The sequence below is a fragment of the Perissodus microlepis genome, chromosome 8 (genome assembly GCF_051167445.1).
Source record: "Perissodus microlepis isolate ML-2025 ecotype Zambia chromosome 8, ASM5116744v1, whole genome shotgun sequence".
Taxonomy (NCBI): domain Eukaryota; kingdom Metazoa; phylum Chordata; class Actinopteri; order Cichliformes; family Cichlidae; genus Perissodus; species Perissodus microlepis.
Window position 1 is genome coordinate 17,210,932 of NC_140468.1, and position 16,027 is coordinate 17,226,958.

General features: G+C 38.2%; 2 protein-coding genes across 2 annotated transcripts; one reads left to right on the plus strand and one right to left on the minus strand.

Moving 5' to 3' along the window:
* Positions 1-1,755: 1,755 nt before the first annotated feature.
* LOC146381748 (receptor-type tyrosine-protein phosphatase H-like) lies at positions 1,756-12,837 on the plus strand. Its single transcript, XM_084937829.1, has 20 exons — positions 1,756-2,086; positions 2,891-3,059; positions 3,285-3,536; positions 3,646-3,891; positions 4,495-4,740; positions 5,865-6,110; positions 6,701-6,946; positions 7,656-7,910; positions 8,025-8,255; positions 8,865-9,122; positions 9,285-9,378; positions 9,456-9,509; positions 9,703-9,784; positions 9,934-10,024; positions 10,136-10,212; positions 10,391-10,525; positions 10,699-10,821; positions 11,010-11,170; positions 11,760-11,895; positions 12,488-12,837. The coding sequence occupies exons 1-20, from the start codon at positions 2,024-2,026 to the stop codon at positions 12,644-12,646; spliced, it is 3,324 nt and encodes a 1,107-aa protein (XP_084793955.1). The 5' UTR covers positions 1,756-2,023; the 3' UTR covers positions 12,647-12,837.
* A 19-nt stretch (positions 12,838-12,856) lies between these two features.
* Positions 12,857-15,604, minus strand: LOC146381749 (putative nuclease HARBI1). The gene is made up of 2 exons (XM_084937852.1): positions 14,818-15,604; positions 12,857-13,435 (listed from the first exon to the last, which is right to left on the minus strand). The coding sequence occupies exons 1-2, from the start codon at positions 15,503-15,505 to the stop codon at positions 13,005-13,007; spliced, it is 1,119 nt and encodes a 372-aa protein (XP_084793978.1). The 5' UTR covers positions 15,506-15,604; the 3' UTR covers positions 12,857-13,004.
* Between the last annotated feature and the right edge of the window lie 423 nt (positions 15,605-16,027).

Consider the following 16,027-nt stretch of genomic DNA (forward strand, 5'->3'; position numbering starts at 1 on the left):
GTGTCTCTCTGTTTCAGCTTGGGCCTGGGTGCTGATTCAACAATGGTTAAAGTACAGGTTGGAGTACTAATCTGGGTATCTCTGTCTAGTTAGATTTCCACCAAGAATAGTTGCATTAGAGGTGGTGCTCTCATGGACATCCAAGACTGCAGCAACAGATCAGGCACACATTCCAGCAGCTAGCAATTTTGTGTTGGACAACTTCAGTTAGTCACAGCGTGGTGGCACTGAGGAAAGTGTTGTACACACACTGTTTTTTGTGTTCTGAGAACAATGGCTTGAGAGTGCTCTAAACTGAACCAAGTCTAAACTGTACAAGTGAGTATATTTGTATATTTCACAACATTAAACATGGATTGCTTTCCCCCCCTACAGTTAAGGGTAGAGTTCTGATAAATGCGTTTGAGGTTGTAGGAGCCATAATATATGCTATTTATTACTTTACCATGGCAACTATCTCTTCCAGTTACTGGAACAAGGGATGTGGTTTGAAAATATTTCCCGATTCTCTTTTAGGATGTGATTTGAACAAGGAAGATGAGCAGAGTTCTAGTACTTTCTGTGAAGCTGTTCCAGTGCAGCTTTGATCCCTACACTGAGGGAGATTAGAGATTTTCACTGATGTGTTTGATGGTAGTCTTCACCATCATCATGAAAACTTTAGCCTCCTGCAGTGAAACAAAGGCCAGCATATAAGTGTTCACACAGAGAGGTAAAAAGTTTGCATCTATTGTATGCGGTTAGGGCTGAAAGATTTGAGAAGTAGATTCAGTGAGGCTTGTCACGATAGCATATGCAGGTGACACATTTATTGCCATTCAAACTATTGTAACAGAAGAGGCTGCTCTAATTGTGGTAGAAGAGCACTGCCACCACTTATATTAAAGGAAAGCTGCAGAATGTGGTTTGCAAAAGCGTCATGAAACTCAAGCACCATGCTAAACAGAAGCGCATTTGTTTTTAAGACTTTCACAAGTCTTAATAACATGCAAATGATTGTGCTGAAAGCTCCCTACATAATAAAATACTGTTATTTAAGTATGAATAGTCAATGCATGCACTTGTTTAAAAAGAGCTATCTTTATCCTCAGTATAACACGGAAGCTCAAAAATTGAAATGACTCCATATTAACAGATGAGGAAAACTATTATCATTTATGAATCCTAACTTCCCCATCATGTTTCCACAGTGGACAACAATTTTCTTTGAAATAGCAGCACTTTTATTGAGCGCTACTCAAAATATGACACCATAAAGACTGTTATGACTTTGTGCGCAGTTAACAGTATGAGGGTAAGTTTCTGTTCGCAGTTCCTTATTGAGATCAACCACAAGGAAGCTATAAATATCACAACTTTCTGAGACAGTGCTAAGACACAAGAAGGAGATCCACTGTGCTGTGAAAGCAATCAGCGGAGGAACCTAAACAGTGATTTTACTTAAAACCTTAAAAAAACTGGAAATTCTTAAAATAAAACAACACAAATATTATTTATTCAAAGTAGCAGTTCACAACTTTACCTGTGATCATAAACAAAAACGTCTCATCTTTTATTTGCCCATAATAAAGGCACACAAGCGGCCACAAGCATGAACAGATAAATAGCAGCTGATATACAGCAATTACCTCCAATAAACATGTAAGAGAGGCAAATGTTCTTGATTGACGTACCTTTGACAAGCAGCACAGCATGACCGTTAATAAGGAAGTAACAGGCGGGGCAAAGGTCTCTGTAGTTGTACAAGGCCAGAAAGGAGAAGCAGTTATTTACTTAGTCACTTGCCAATATGAGAAGGGACCAGAGGTTACGAGAGGAGGATGTAGCTAAGAATTAAAAGTCAACAACTTTGAATTAAAGTTATCATAGTGCAGGGTCAGAGAAATTCTTTGCCAAGCTTAAGTGTGGTTTTTGTCAACATACCAGCAGAGGTGCTGAAAATAGCAGCTACAAGGTTATCCTGGGAAAACAAAGGAATTGAACAAGTTCAAAGTATGTGTGCCAGTTAGGAGTCCTGAAGACGATGAAGCTTTTATCTCTTATCTCAGACCACTTGTTGCTCTGTGTCTTCCTGAGTCTACTCTGGGTAAGTTTTTTTTTTACCTTTCACTTTGATGGTGATCAGATAGCGAAGCTCAGTGTAGGTTACCCTCGACAAAAGGAAACAGTACAGTCAAAACCACAGTGAAGCCTAAATGCATGACATGCTTCATTATGTATTTGAAACACCATAGTTGTTTTGTAAAATACTGGTTTGTACAGAAGTACAGGAACAACAAAATCTTTTTAAACATGAATTTATTCCTTCTTTGCAACACCAATCTATTATCATTTCCTCTGAGAACAAAAAGAGCATGAAGGAAGAAATAATGTTAAAACTAAATTCAACAATATCTTAAACACTTACACGATACAGTCTTAATGATTTAATCAGATCAGATGTGGAATTTTAAAGAGTGTGTCCGAGGAGAAATGTGTTAGATATTTTATAGAACACTGATTAAGTAACTGTAGCTATAATATACAATATAATAATAAACATGATTTGCATTTTTAGTGAAAACAAACACTTAATACATTTTTTTGCCAGCTCTGTGATTTTTATGTTTTAGATGTTGCTATATAGTTTGTAGAAGCTGACACATAAAATGCTAAAATAATTTGATACCGACTTATTTGTTTCCTGCACATCAGAGAATATCTTTAAGAATTACATCTTTAATCAGCCAGTCACGCTTCTGTTCACATAATGTTCATGATATAATGTAAAATTAAAAGCAACAAACATCGCTCTGTGAGATTGCCAAGCCTCAGGTTAACTGGGTATTCAATGGCAATTTGGTTTTACAAATTTTAGATTCTGCAGTTTTCACTCTTTTTGTGTTTTTAGGGTACAACTGACTCCACTACAACAGCAAAACCAGAAACAACCACAAGACTAACAACCAATCTGCTGACAACTACAACACGACAATCCACTTCACTGGCTCAAAAAAAAGAAAGTTCTACTCCATTGACTTCAACAGAACAAACAACTACATCTTCAACAACAAAAGCCCGTAAGAATGAAACACTATCCTTTGACTTTTGTTGGTGAAACTGAAGTGAATGTCATTCTGGGTTTTTATTGTGGTAAAAGGTGAACGCCACTCTTAACTCATCACAGCTCCTGATGATGTAACAAAAGGCACAGTGGTACAAAGGAGTGAAAGCAGTATAATCAGTGCTTCAGTTCTTGTTCTTTTTTTAACTATAACCACTGTGTGTCCTCTTTTCTTTTCCAGCTCCAGATAATGTTGACAGAGTGAATGTGACACAAAATGAGAATAGTATAACTCTGACGTGGAACAAGGTTAACAACATCTCAACATACATCCTGCAATATGGTGATATAACAGTAGGTATTAATAAAACTGAAGAAGGACCCATAGTTCATGTGGTCACTTCTCTGACTGCTGGGACAAACTACACATTCACTCTCATCACCGCATCTAAGGGACTCAACAGCAGTGGATACAGATTCAGTGCTGTGACAGGTTAGTGAGCACTGAACAAAATGTTCAGTCTAATTAAAACATACACAAAATGCAAGATTTTGTTGGGAACATTGTTACAGTTTCTTCTTTGTACGTTTTTCTATTCTAGCTCCTCGTAACGCTGACAAATTTAAGAAAAATGGACAAGATGAGACCAGCATAACTCTGGAGTGGAAAACAGTCCCCAACATCAACAATTATATTCTTGTGTTTAATGGGAGCAAGATCAACATTAGTAATTCTGAAAAAGAATACAGAGTGTCAGATTTGACCAGTGGAACCAGATACAATTTCACTCTCTTCACTGTGTTTGTAAATGTCAGAAGCAGTGGAGTAAACTGCATCGCTGTTACTGGTGAGATATATTTTCTCTAATATAGATATATAAACCAGGATGGACCGGCTCATTAGTACTTGAAACTTTAGCTGATGGAGAGTTGTTGGTTTTTTTGTGGGGGTTTTTTGTGTGTGTTTTTAAATCAAAGCCACTTTCCTCTGTTATCTTTAGCTCCACAAAGTGTTAATAATGTGACTGTGGTGCATCAAAGTGAGATGAGTATACCACTGGAGTGGAACAAGGTTAAAAACATCCCAGAATACATCCTACAGAATAATAACATAAACATTTGTTAAATCTTCCGATTTGAATATGTCAAATACTAACCCTACCTATAATCCTAGACTGCTTACTGCTAACCTGGTGGAGGTTAACAGATTAAAAACATCTAAAACAGTCATAGTCCTTTAAAATGTTCCACAGTTGATGCTCCTCTACAACATGAACAAGGGCAGAGCTCTATAATGATGTTTAAGGTTTCTCAGAAACAGAAGAGTGTAGCTCACCTAATATTTTTCAAAAGGACTGATAGAAATACTGAAACTGAAGCCTCGCTCCATGTTTCTGTTTCTGACAGAAAATGTTGTTACAGTTTCTTCTTTGTACGTTTTTCTATTCTAGCTCCTCGTAATGCTGACGAATTTAAGAAAAATGGACAAGATGAGACCAGCATAACTCTGGGGTGGAAAACAGTCCCCAACATCGACAATTATATTCTTGTGTTTAATGGGAGCAAGGTCAACATTAGTAATTCTGAAAAAGAATACAGAGTGTCAGATTTGACCAGTGGAACCAGATACAATTTCACTCTCTTCACTGTGTTTGTAAATGTCAGAAGCAGTGGAGTAAACTGCATCGCTGTTACTGGTAAGATATATTTTCTCTAATATAGATATATAAACCAGGATGGACCGGCTCATTAGTACTTGAAACTTTAGCTGATGGAGAGTTGTTGGTTTTTTTGTGTGTGTTTTTTTTTTAAATCAAAGCCACTTTCCTCTGTTATCTTTAGCTCTACAAAGTGTTAATAATGTGACTGTGGTGCATCAAAATGAGATGAGTATACCACTGGAGTGGAACAAGGTTAAAAACATCCCAGAATACATCCTACAGAATAATAACATAGACATTTGTTAAATTTTCCAATTTGAATATGTCAAATACTAACCCTACCTATAATCCTAGACTGCTTACTGCTAACCTGGTGGAGGTTAACAGATTAAAAACATCTAAAACAGTCATAGTCCTTTAAAATGTTCCACAGTTGATGCTCCTCTACAACATGAACAAGGGCAGAGCTCTATAATGATGTTTAAGGTTTCTCAGAAATAGAAGAGTGTAGCTCACCTAATATTTTTCAAAAGGACTGATAGAAATACTGAAACTGAAGCCTCGCTCCATGTTTCTGTTTCTGCCAGAAAATGTTGTTTCTGTCAAGGTTCCTTAAACGGACTCAGGCGCTGACCAGGGATATATTGTGCAAGAAAACAGTGTGTTTATTTACAGTGAAGGAAACACCAGGTTAATATATATACAGAGTGCCAGGGGAAAAGGGGTCCGGAGCTCCAGGGTCCGTAGAGGAACAGGGAAGGGTCCAAAACGCTCCTCTCTCTCTCCAAAGAGTCCAACTCCTCTCCTACTGCTCACTTGTCCAAAATCACAAACGGGTTCAGGGATGAGCTAAACATACAGAAAACTCCAGTTAACAAAAGTCGCACAAAACTCACGGGTTCAGATTTACTGATTTGCAGGATGACTGACGCCAATAGCTCAACGATTCCAATAGCACAGCCCGGCCTCTTAAGTAGTGCTTTAATCTACTGGAATCGGCAACAGGTGTGATGACGAGTGCAGGTGCGTGGGCCAGGGGCGGGAAGAGAGAGAGAGAGAGAGAGCAAAACAAAAACAAACATGTCGCCTGACACGGAGTCAGCCGGCGAGACACGGGGACCATGACAGTTACAGTTTCTTTGTGTGTTTTTCTATTCTAGCTCCTCGTAACACTGAAGAATTCAAGAAAAATGGACAAAATGAGACCAGCATAACTCTGGAGTGGAAAACAGTCCCCAACATCGACAATTATATTCTTGTGTTTAATGGGAGCAAGATCAACATTAGTAATTCTGAAAAAGAATACAGAGTGTCAGATTTGACCAGTGGAACCAGATACAGTTTCACTCTCTTCACTGTGTTTGTAAATGTCAGAAGCAGTGGAGTAAACTGCATCGCTGTTACTGGTAAGATATATTTTCTCTAACATAGATATATAAACCAGGATGGACCGGCTCATTAGTACTTGAAACTTTAGCTGATGGAGAGTTGTTAGTTTTTTTTGTGTGTGTTTTTAATCAAAGCCACTTTCCTCTGTTATCTTTAGCTCCACAAAGTGTTAATAATGTGACTGTGGTGCATCAAAATGAGATGAGTATACCACTGGAGTGGGACAAGGTTAAAAACATCCCAGAATACATCCTACAGAATAATAACATAGACATTTGTTAAATTTTCCAATTTGAATATGTCAAATACTAACCCTACCTATAATCCTAGACTGCTTACTGCTAACCTGGTGGACGTTAACAGATTAAAAACATCTAAAACAGTCATAGTCCTTTAAAATGTTCCACAGTTGATGCTCCTCTACAACATGAACAAGGGCAGAGCTCTATAATGATGTTTAAGGTTTCTCAGAAATAGAAGAGTGTAGCTCACCTAATATTTTTCAAAAGGACTGATAGAAATACTGAAACTGAAGCCTCGCTCCATGTTTCTGTTTCTGACAGAAAATGTTGTTACAGTTTCCTGTTTGTACGTTTTTCTATTTTAGCTCCTCGTAACGCTGATGAATTTAAGAAAAATGGACAAAATGAGACCAGCATAACTCTGGAGTGGAAAACAGTCCCCAACATCGACAATTATCTACTTGTGTTTAATGAAAGAAAGATCAACATTAGTAATTCTACAGAAGAATACAGAGTGTCAGATTTGACCAGTGGAACCAGATACAGTTTCACTCTCTTCACTGTGTTTGGAAATGTCAGAAGCAGTGGAGTAAACTGCATCGCTGTTACCGGTGAGATATATTTTCTCTATATTTTCTCAGTTTTTTTGGGAACATGCTTATATACTAGCTTCTCGTAACATAAACATTTGTTAAATTTTCCTATTTTTGTCTGATGTACATTTACAACATTAGACAGGGGACATTAGAATTTGAAATTAAATTTTTATACTTTCTAAAGGCTTAGGAAACATAAATGGTTACTTAAGGATGAAACATTGTGAATCAGACTTTGTAAAATTGTCTTTATTTCATCTTTAGCTCCTGATATAATATATTTAAATGGACAATATAAGTCCAAGTCGATATTCTGTATTTTCCTTCTGGCCTGCAGTGCCATTTATCCATCCTGGCTCCACCCACCAACCATATCTCTGTGAAGAAGGAAGTGTGCATCTAACCCTGATGATAGGCTTGTGCTTGTGATAGAGCAGCAAATATGGATAATGTGCTCTTAGCGAGCAGCATGCTTAATTATTATATTTTATACAATAATTATCTAATTATTATATTATTAGTACACACTATTTATTTAATTTTGACTGATCTGATCACCTGATTGGAAACATACATCGATGCTGAGCCATTTAGCTCACACACCTACTCAGACTTAAGTATGTAAAAGCTTGTGATAACTGAACTAGCTCTATACTCCTGTATTTCATTTTAAAAGAAAAAGCTGAACAAATTCCACTTCTGAGTTTTGTTTTTGTTTTTTCAGTTCCACCAGTGGTGCCTTGGGTCAGTGTGACTGAACGATTTACTAACAGCATAACTCTAGAGTGGGAGAACATGAATAAAGCCTGGGAATACGACCTTCAAATCAATGGTGTGTCAGATAGTGTGTCAGACAGGTCCTCAGATACAATCAGAAAAGTAGTGACATCTCTTCAGCCTGGATCACAGTATGATTTCAACTTAACCACAGTGTTCGCTGGACTTAGGAGCACTCCTTATACGAATTTCACTGTAACAGGTAAAAAAATTATCTCTGTTAGACTTTTATAACTTTTTCTTGTCTCTTTTCAATGAGTTGTGTAAAAAACAAGAAGCAGGTTCCTGCATATAACTGTTTTCTCCTCTATTTCAGCCATCGACTGTGCCAGTGCAGACTGGAAAGTTACCAACTCATCAATCAAAGCAAAGATTGAAGGCTTGTTCTCGACCGCAAGAGCCTATAATGGACCTAACGTTCATGTCAGTGATGGACATGAAAATGTGTCGTTTACTGGACTTTACCCTGGTGCCACCTATAATATCTCTCTTGTGTATCAAAAGTCTTCCAGAGTTTTCCTGCAGTGTGAACACAAATTAACAATTCGTGAGTACAACAGAAACCATTTGAAGGACTAACATATTTTTAATCTGTAAATTAGTTTTTAAGATCTTAAAGTATTCAGTCATATTGGTTACAGAAAGATTATCTGTGAATTTATTTAATTAAATTTTTAATTTTTAGTTTTTGCCCTTGCATTAAATTTTTTAATCTTAAAAAGGTTTGCAGAAAATAAATTTTATATACAATCTACATACTACCGGTTAACACAGTTATATAATATGATTCAGTATTAATATATGAGCTTCTAACTATCATTTTATTATTGACTGACCAATTTGTTCTGATAAATTAGCTCAAGAAATTAAAAAGCTTAAAGCAGAAAATGAGTAATTCTTTCAATATCTAATGTGTCAATGTTGAGGTCTTTATTTTTAGTTTTTTATAATAAATTATAATAAACTTTATAAACTGTAGGGTACTGCTTTGAATTAAAAGTAAAGCAAATAATCTTTCTATTTGAGAACAAATTTTAAAATGATGCACTTTTCATAGACTCTGTTCTATAGTATAAAATGTTCAATTATATTTACTGTAAGTCATATATTTTCTGCTTTAGTTGTGATTGTAAAACCTTTTTCTTGTTTTACTCAGTTCCTCCTAATCTAAATGCTCACTGTGAGTACTGGGCAGCTGGATACTCTGTTCTTATTAAATGGACAGACGCAGAGGGCGAGTGGACTAATGCGGAGGTGAATGTGACTGGAAAGACTCACACAGTAGCTAGTCCTGAAACTGAGATCATAATCGATGGATTCCAACCTGCCAAAAAATATAAGGTGTCTGTAACTTCACTGTCTGGGGTGAGGAGTTCTGAACCGCATGTTTTTTACTGTCAGACTGATCCAAGGGGTGAGTAAAAGTAACTATATTACCATGTTACTGCTTCATAACAGTATACAGTATTTTCAACTTTGACTTGATTACAAATCGTTTCATTTCACTCAAGTGTAAAAATAAACCTCTAAACTTTTTAACTTTGTTGCATTTTAACTATGCTTTTGCTCTCTTTAGGAGTTATTGCAGGGTCCGTATTTGGTGTGCTTCTTTTTGGTCTCCTGGTCGCTCTGGTTGTCTTCATTTTCCTCATAAGACCAGATATTATTAGGTGGGTCTCACTTCACTGACAAGAATAAAGTAGATTAAATCAAGACATTTATCAAATTTAATGTTTTGATCCTGCAGCAGAAAGAAGTCTTCATTCATTGGTGGATCCAAAGTATCAAACACACAGAGCAAGTAAGTGTTTTTTTACAATGACAATTACCCACAATGAAGAAAAAACATTAATTAAGGCAAAATTAATGAATACGTTTGAGAGACAATCATTAATGCCAAGTACTATTGTATAATCTGTATTATTTCATTAGGTCAAAACAAAGGTAAGATTAATTTTACTTTTTTTATGTTTTATTTATTTATTTATTTTTAGATCTATTCCTGTTGCAAAGTTTCCGAATCACTTCCATCAGCTGAGTTTGGATGAGAACAGAGGCTTCAGCGAAGAATATGAGGTGCATAAAAAGATCAAGATTTTTTTTCCTCTTCTGCTTCTGTGTGTTCCTGTTTTTGTGTCTTTACTGTTTTATATCTTACCATTTTATTTGTTTTATGATGGCCAATATCTCCGTTTCATGCTTTGTTATCTGCTGCGTTCATGCAGTGCCTCGCTCCTGTTGGAACAGACCAGACACGAAAGACTGCTATTCTACCTGAAAACAAAGCGAAGAATCGTTTCAATAACGTCTTGCCATGTGAGTCTCTCCTCTGACTGTTGAACCGTGCTGTTGTGAGCTCAGTCTAGCAGTCTATGTCAGGTCTACTGGAGGTGCACTGGAGTTAAATCACCTGTTTTCTCGTATTAGATGACTGGTGTCGTGTGAAGCTCACTACATCAGATCCTGATGGAATTTCAGACTATATCAATGCCAATTACATGCCGGTAAGTGTTACATTAAGATAAAGTTCAGTAAAGATCTCTTTATAACTACACCATACAGAGATCATATAAACAAGCACCTTTGTGTGATTTCATGAGCTTTCTTTTTTAATTTCTATAACGAGCAGAAGACATACAAGCTAAATTAGTCTACATATTAACTTTGTCCACTGCTTTTCAGGGCTACAGCAGTAACAGAGAGTACATTGCCACTCAGGGCCCTCTGCCCTCTACTGTTAATGATTTCTGGAGAATGATTTGGGAACAAAGAGTTAAAACGATCGTTATGGTAACCAACTGCATTGAAGGAGGGCGGGTAAGTCTTCAGGAAAATCTTAAAATGTTTTATTGATGGCTTTCCTTGATAGTCTTTCAAGGAAGTGGTTGTCAGGAGGAAACATACTGGTCACTTCACAAAGAACAGATCAAGATCTATGATTAAAATACATTTTGTACATGTATTTTTTTGCTTTTTGCTCAATTTTCTAGACCAAGTGTGAACAATACTGGCCTGCAGACAGCAAGTCATGCCTTTATGGAGAGCTGTTGGTAACCATGAGATCTGAGCAACAGGAGACCAACTGGACGCTGAGAGAATTCAACCTGAAAGATGTATAAAAACTTACTTATATCTTCTGAGTGTGTGTGTAGATGGTACTAAGTAAGGCTAGAAAACATGAATAGAAAACATTAAAGGCTTTAGCTGTTAATGTTGCTTTTAAAAGAATAATGGTTGATTGATAATTGCTGTAATATCAAGACATAGACATAAAGTAACTGTATATGAATGTTCCTCACAGAGAAAAACCTCAGAAGAACAGACAGTTAAACATTTCCACTTTACTGCCTGGCCTGATCATGGAGTCCCAGAGTGCACAGAGGTCCTGATCCAGTTCAGAGGACTGGTGAGACAGCACATAGAGAGAGAAGGGGGCAAAGCACCAACTGTGGTTCACTGCAGGTACGAAATAAGCGTTTCCTTTTACATGGGTGCAGAGTTGCTTTTATACAATATCCACCCAGCTAGTGTGTCTGTTGTGACAGAACAGTTTGTTCAGGTTTTGTGTTTTCTAATCCGTTTTTCTTTCTGTTGTTATGTCTTGTTTTCAGCTCACTTTAGTTTCATTTTGCATTAACTAGTTTCACTTTGGTTTTTACTGTTTGGAAATGTTCAGTTTTATTGAAGCTTTAATTAGTTTCTGTGGGTTTTTTATGATTAGAACATTGAGGGTATTTGTCAGGGGTATATTTTTAAAAGTTTTGAACAGATATTACATTAAAAATTGCAAATACATGCATCAAATCCTCACTGTGATGACAACTTTGACCAAAGACATTTCCTCAATAGGGAGGATTAGTATTGCACATTATAGTTTTTCACTTTTTTCAAAAGTCCAATTCTGCATTTTAACAGTTTTCACATCTAGTTATAGGTTCTAGTTTCGTTTTTGTTAACTACAATAACTTTGGCACAGACACAGTGATGAGAGCTTTCTATGTGACCTTAAAAACCTTTTGCTGTCTTATTATGACGCTTGTGTCTCTCTTAGTGCTGGAGTCGGGAGAACTGGCACTATCATTTCCCTGGATGTGCTGCTTCAGCAGCTGGAGAAAGAACAAGCGGTCGGCATCAATGCCTTCGTACACAAGATGAGACTGAGCCGACCGTACATGGTGCAGACGGAGGTAACTGTGTTAAACTGCTTCTGATTGAGCCACTACTTCCTTAATTAGCTAACCGTGTATTTCTTTATAGTCACAGCTGGTGAAACAACACACAGACAGCATTTTATTCATCATAAGATATGCAGTTGTTTTTTTGTTTGCTTGTTTTTTAAATTGGGGTCCTCATTTTTGATCATTTCATCTTAAAATATGAGTTTGAAAAGGATTTTTTCTATTGTTCAACTTTTCAGAACAAGGCAGACTTTGTAGGTATTACCAACAGATGCCTGCTTAAAATATATTTAATGCCCAGTTTTGTTAAGTAGTAATTTAGACAGCAAAACACTTGATTGAAATGTTATTATAGTCCTGTTGTGACATTAGAGCCAGCATTTCTCTCTAAGGGTCTATGTCTACATCTTTTTAAGTAAGAGAGCTGAAAATTTGTTTTCATAAAACAAAGCTTTATTGGATCTTTTTGTTTCAGAAAAAAAAATGAAATGCTTTATTGTGAAACTGTTTAGCAATGTTGCCTGCAAGAAGCTATCATAATCTCCCCTGGCAGAAGTTCTGCATTTCAAATGACCAACAACTTCTGGTATTTCCTTTTCAGTCTCAGTACGTTTTTCTGCACCAGTGCATCATGGACAGTCTGCAACCAAAAGACACGAATGAAGAGAACATTTATGAGAACACGTACGAGAACGCAGATATGATATACGTCAATGCCACTGCCCTCCAAGAGCTCCGTCGGCAAAACGCAAATGCGTAGTGTCAACCCTGCACTCAATGAAAAACTATTTGTCTATAAGCAATATGTTGGTTTTAAATGTAATAATACAAACTATTACATCTTAACTATTGCTGTATATGCATTGCACACTTCAGATCTTATTCAGTTTGCATCTCTTCTAAATATGTAATATTATTATTTTTGTTGTCATTGTTTTTATGTTTGAAAATAGCACTCTGATGACTTGAAAATGTTTAAAAAATGAATTTATTAAAAATAAGTACAAAACAAAGGAATAATTACAAGAAATATAATATTTCACATTCACAGAAATATAAAAGCTGAGTTTTGGTTTCAGTGTGTCATTGATCCTCTTTCATAGACCAGAAACAACCATTTATGCATCTTCTTCTGTGACGTTGCTACCTGAGGGGTCCTGACTGTTGGACACAGCAGAGAATTTACTATCAATAACTTCCTGTCTGGCTTTGAGGGCCTCCTGTTTGATCTCTACTGGCCCTGACTGCTGCTTGCCAGGATATAGCGGCTCAGCTTTACCAGCGTCAGGCGGGGGAGGGACAGAGAACTTTTTAGCAATGTTGTGCAGCACACTGCATGCTTTGATAATGTTAGACTGTTTGTTAAGTGAGCCTTCTTGTGCAAAACCAAGTTGCATCAGACACTTGAAACGCCTTTTCATGGAATCCAGTGTCGTCTGCATGACATCGAGGATCTTTGTGTGGGCCTCGTTGAAGCAGATCTCATTGTTGTTCTCGGGCAGTGATACAGGAGTCAAGACGTGCTTGCTTAAGTGGTAGCCTTTCCCACCTTCAAATGAAACATAAGAAAATGCAGTGAATATCAGAGCAGGAGAGCATCTCTGAACAATGTGGACCACACAGGTGCCACTCTATTGAGAGCCATTCTCGGAATACTTTGATCCCTGATTACAAACTGAGAATCTTCTAAATGCCAGAGCCCAGATCTAAATATTGATGCTGACTATGTTCTCCCTTTATGACCACAGTGTACCCATCTTCTAGTGACTCCTTTAGACAAGATAGTCGCCATGTCACAAAGCTCAATTCATGTAAAACTGGTTTCTTGAGCATGAAAATGAGCTCCCTGTACTGAAATGGCCTCCACAACTCAAAGTGAGAATCACAGTGGGAAAGAAAGAACTTTGAACGTGAGATGTTAATGCTAGATGGGCTGGTCTAAGTATTTCACAACTGTCTGCTGGGATTTCCTCACACAAGCGCTGGAGTTTACATATAATGGTAGGAAAAAGAAAATATCCAGTGAGCAGCAGTTCCCTGGCAGAAAACAGCTTATAATGTTAGAGGTCAGAGAAAAATGGCCAGAGTGCTTTGATCTGATAGGAAGGCAAAAGTAACCACGATTGAGGTATGCAGAAGGTCATCTGTGAAAACACCTGAAGCCAATGGGCTACTACAGCAGAAGACCACAATGGGTGCGACAGCCGTCAGCTAAAAACAGGAAACTGAGGCCACAGTTTGCACTGGCTCATCGAAACTGGACGACAGAAGAATGGGATGTGGTGATCAGGGAGATTCCCGTTATGGATGTGCAGCTGACAAATCTGCAGCAATCTGATATGAATCAAGAAACATTGACCAAAATCTCTGACGAAATTTTCCATCACCCCGTTGAATCGAGGTCATGAATAATAACGTAATAATGCATTAATAACATGCCCAGTAAGTTTATGTGTAAGAAGTTAAAACACTATTTTATTTGTGCGTTTTGTAAAAAGAATGAACTATTCCAGCGAAATCAACTGTTTGCCAAGAAGTTAATACTTTTGCCAACTGTCAATTTTGCCTTTTTCAGGGGATAGAAACACTAAAGAGCAGCTCCGTTCTTTCTGGGAATAACTGCCTTGCATTCATTGCCTTAACTTATATCTGTATCTTTGCATCCCCTCATACACCTTTACTTAATCAAGGGATCTTTACACCTTTCTGGAAGGGTTATTGCTGGGTGACCCAAGTAGGGGAAGTGCAGAATTTCAGGTAGTTTAGATGATGGGGTGGGGTCTTCCTGGGCGTCTTCTTGTTGCTAGGCAACCAGTCATCGTCAGACGCAAACAGATGATAGTTTTGTAGGTTTTTATGCTTGACTTGATACCTCACTCCAGTTTACATTTCTAAATAAACATTTGCACAAGAGGTCATCACTGCTCTTACCAATCAACCAAAACGGGCTGTGCAGGTCCTCTTGCATTTCCCTTCCTTTAAAGGAGGAGTCCCACATCTCTTGCTCAAACGTGCCACCAACACAGCACTTTTCAACACTCAGTATGTTGCCGTCGCAGTCGCATATGATCTGGCTTACAACCGATGTGTAACCCAGGGCATTGATAAAAGACCTGAAAGCGTCCTTTTCATATGGAGATGCTCTGATCTTGAAGTGCGCAGGAGCCAAGACGCCCAGCACGTTTGGGATTTCGCAGAATTTCTCTATCTTTAAGGCGACGTTAGTTCTGGCGTCCAGGGTTAGCGGGAAAGAGATGAATACATCGGACATCCCTGCTATGACTCCCGAGATTGTACCAACCACAGTCGTGGGGCAATCCGTCTGCCTCAGTCCGGCTTTCTGCAGCACGGCAGTGGTGGAGACCCCATGTGCGTAATAATTGAGCGCCACCATGACCATCTCGTCCACGGGCAGCTGGGATTTCTTGGGGGCGGCGTCCTTCATGCGGATGCGGACGGCGTCTGCGATGAAAAGGATGCAGGGTCTGCTCAGGTGGAACAACTGAAAAAGAGCTTCATCGTCGAAAGCGTCAAAACAGCTCGAAGCTCCGCATTCTGCCTCGTTTTGTGCCAGGAGCTCCTCCTGGACCGCAAGCCACACAGGCACAGCGAAAGCCATTAGTTTTTACTCCGAAGAATTTAAATAAGCAAAGATCCCCCACGGCGTGCCCGAAATCGTTCCCAAACAACGTCTTCTTCTCCTTTGGCTTGGCAGACTGGACGCTGGGCGGCGTGCTGCTGCCCTCTGCTGTTCACTTGTGTCCCTGTTTCGACAGCGCTCTCGGCGTTGTTACATATTGCAGGATTATGCGGACACTCGCCCAACTTCGTAATCTTATTCCGGTTATGCACGTTGATTAAAGCGCAACAACAAATCTCCTGGTTGCCTGGTCTTTGTTTAACGTTTAGGCTAAAGCGATCCGTTATCGCCACCTAGTGGACACCAATAAAAAGAATATTTGAAAAAGACTGCAGCTCATAATGTGTAAACTACAAGTTGTGTTAACATACAGTTAAACAGGTGTACCTAATAAAGTGGCTGGTGACCAAAAACCAAAAATTTATTGTGGGATAAAATGCTAAAAACTGCCTCTTATTCTCTGGGATAATCAAGTGCAGATGTTCATTTGCAGCTTTAGTA

Bases quoted from the DNA above. Each gene is read 5' to 3' on its own strand.
- LOC146381748 (XM_084937829.1), top strand. From the start codon at position 2,024: ATGAAGCTTTTATCTCTTATCTCAGACCACTTGTTGCTCTGTGTCTTC. The intron at 9,123-9,284 runs GTGAGTAAAAGT...TGCTCTCTTTAG, and splicing joins CTGTCAGACTGATCCAAGGG to GAGTTATTGCAGGGTCCGTA. The intron at 9,785-9,933 runs GTGCATAAAAAG...GCGTTCATGCAG, and splicing joins GCTTCAGCGAAGAATATGAG to TGCCTCGCTCCTGTTGGAAC.
- LOC146381749 (XM_084937852.1), bottom strand. From the start codon at position 15,505: ATGGCTTTCGCTGTGCCTGTGTGGCTTGCGGTCCAGGAGGAGCTCCTG. The intron at 13,436-14,817 runs GTAAGAGCAGTG...TTTCATTTGAAG, and splicing joins CAGCCCGTTTTGGTTGATTG to GTGGGAAAGGCTACCACTTA.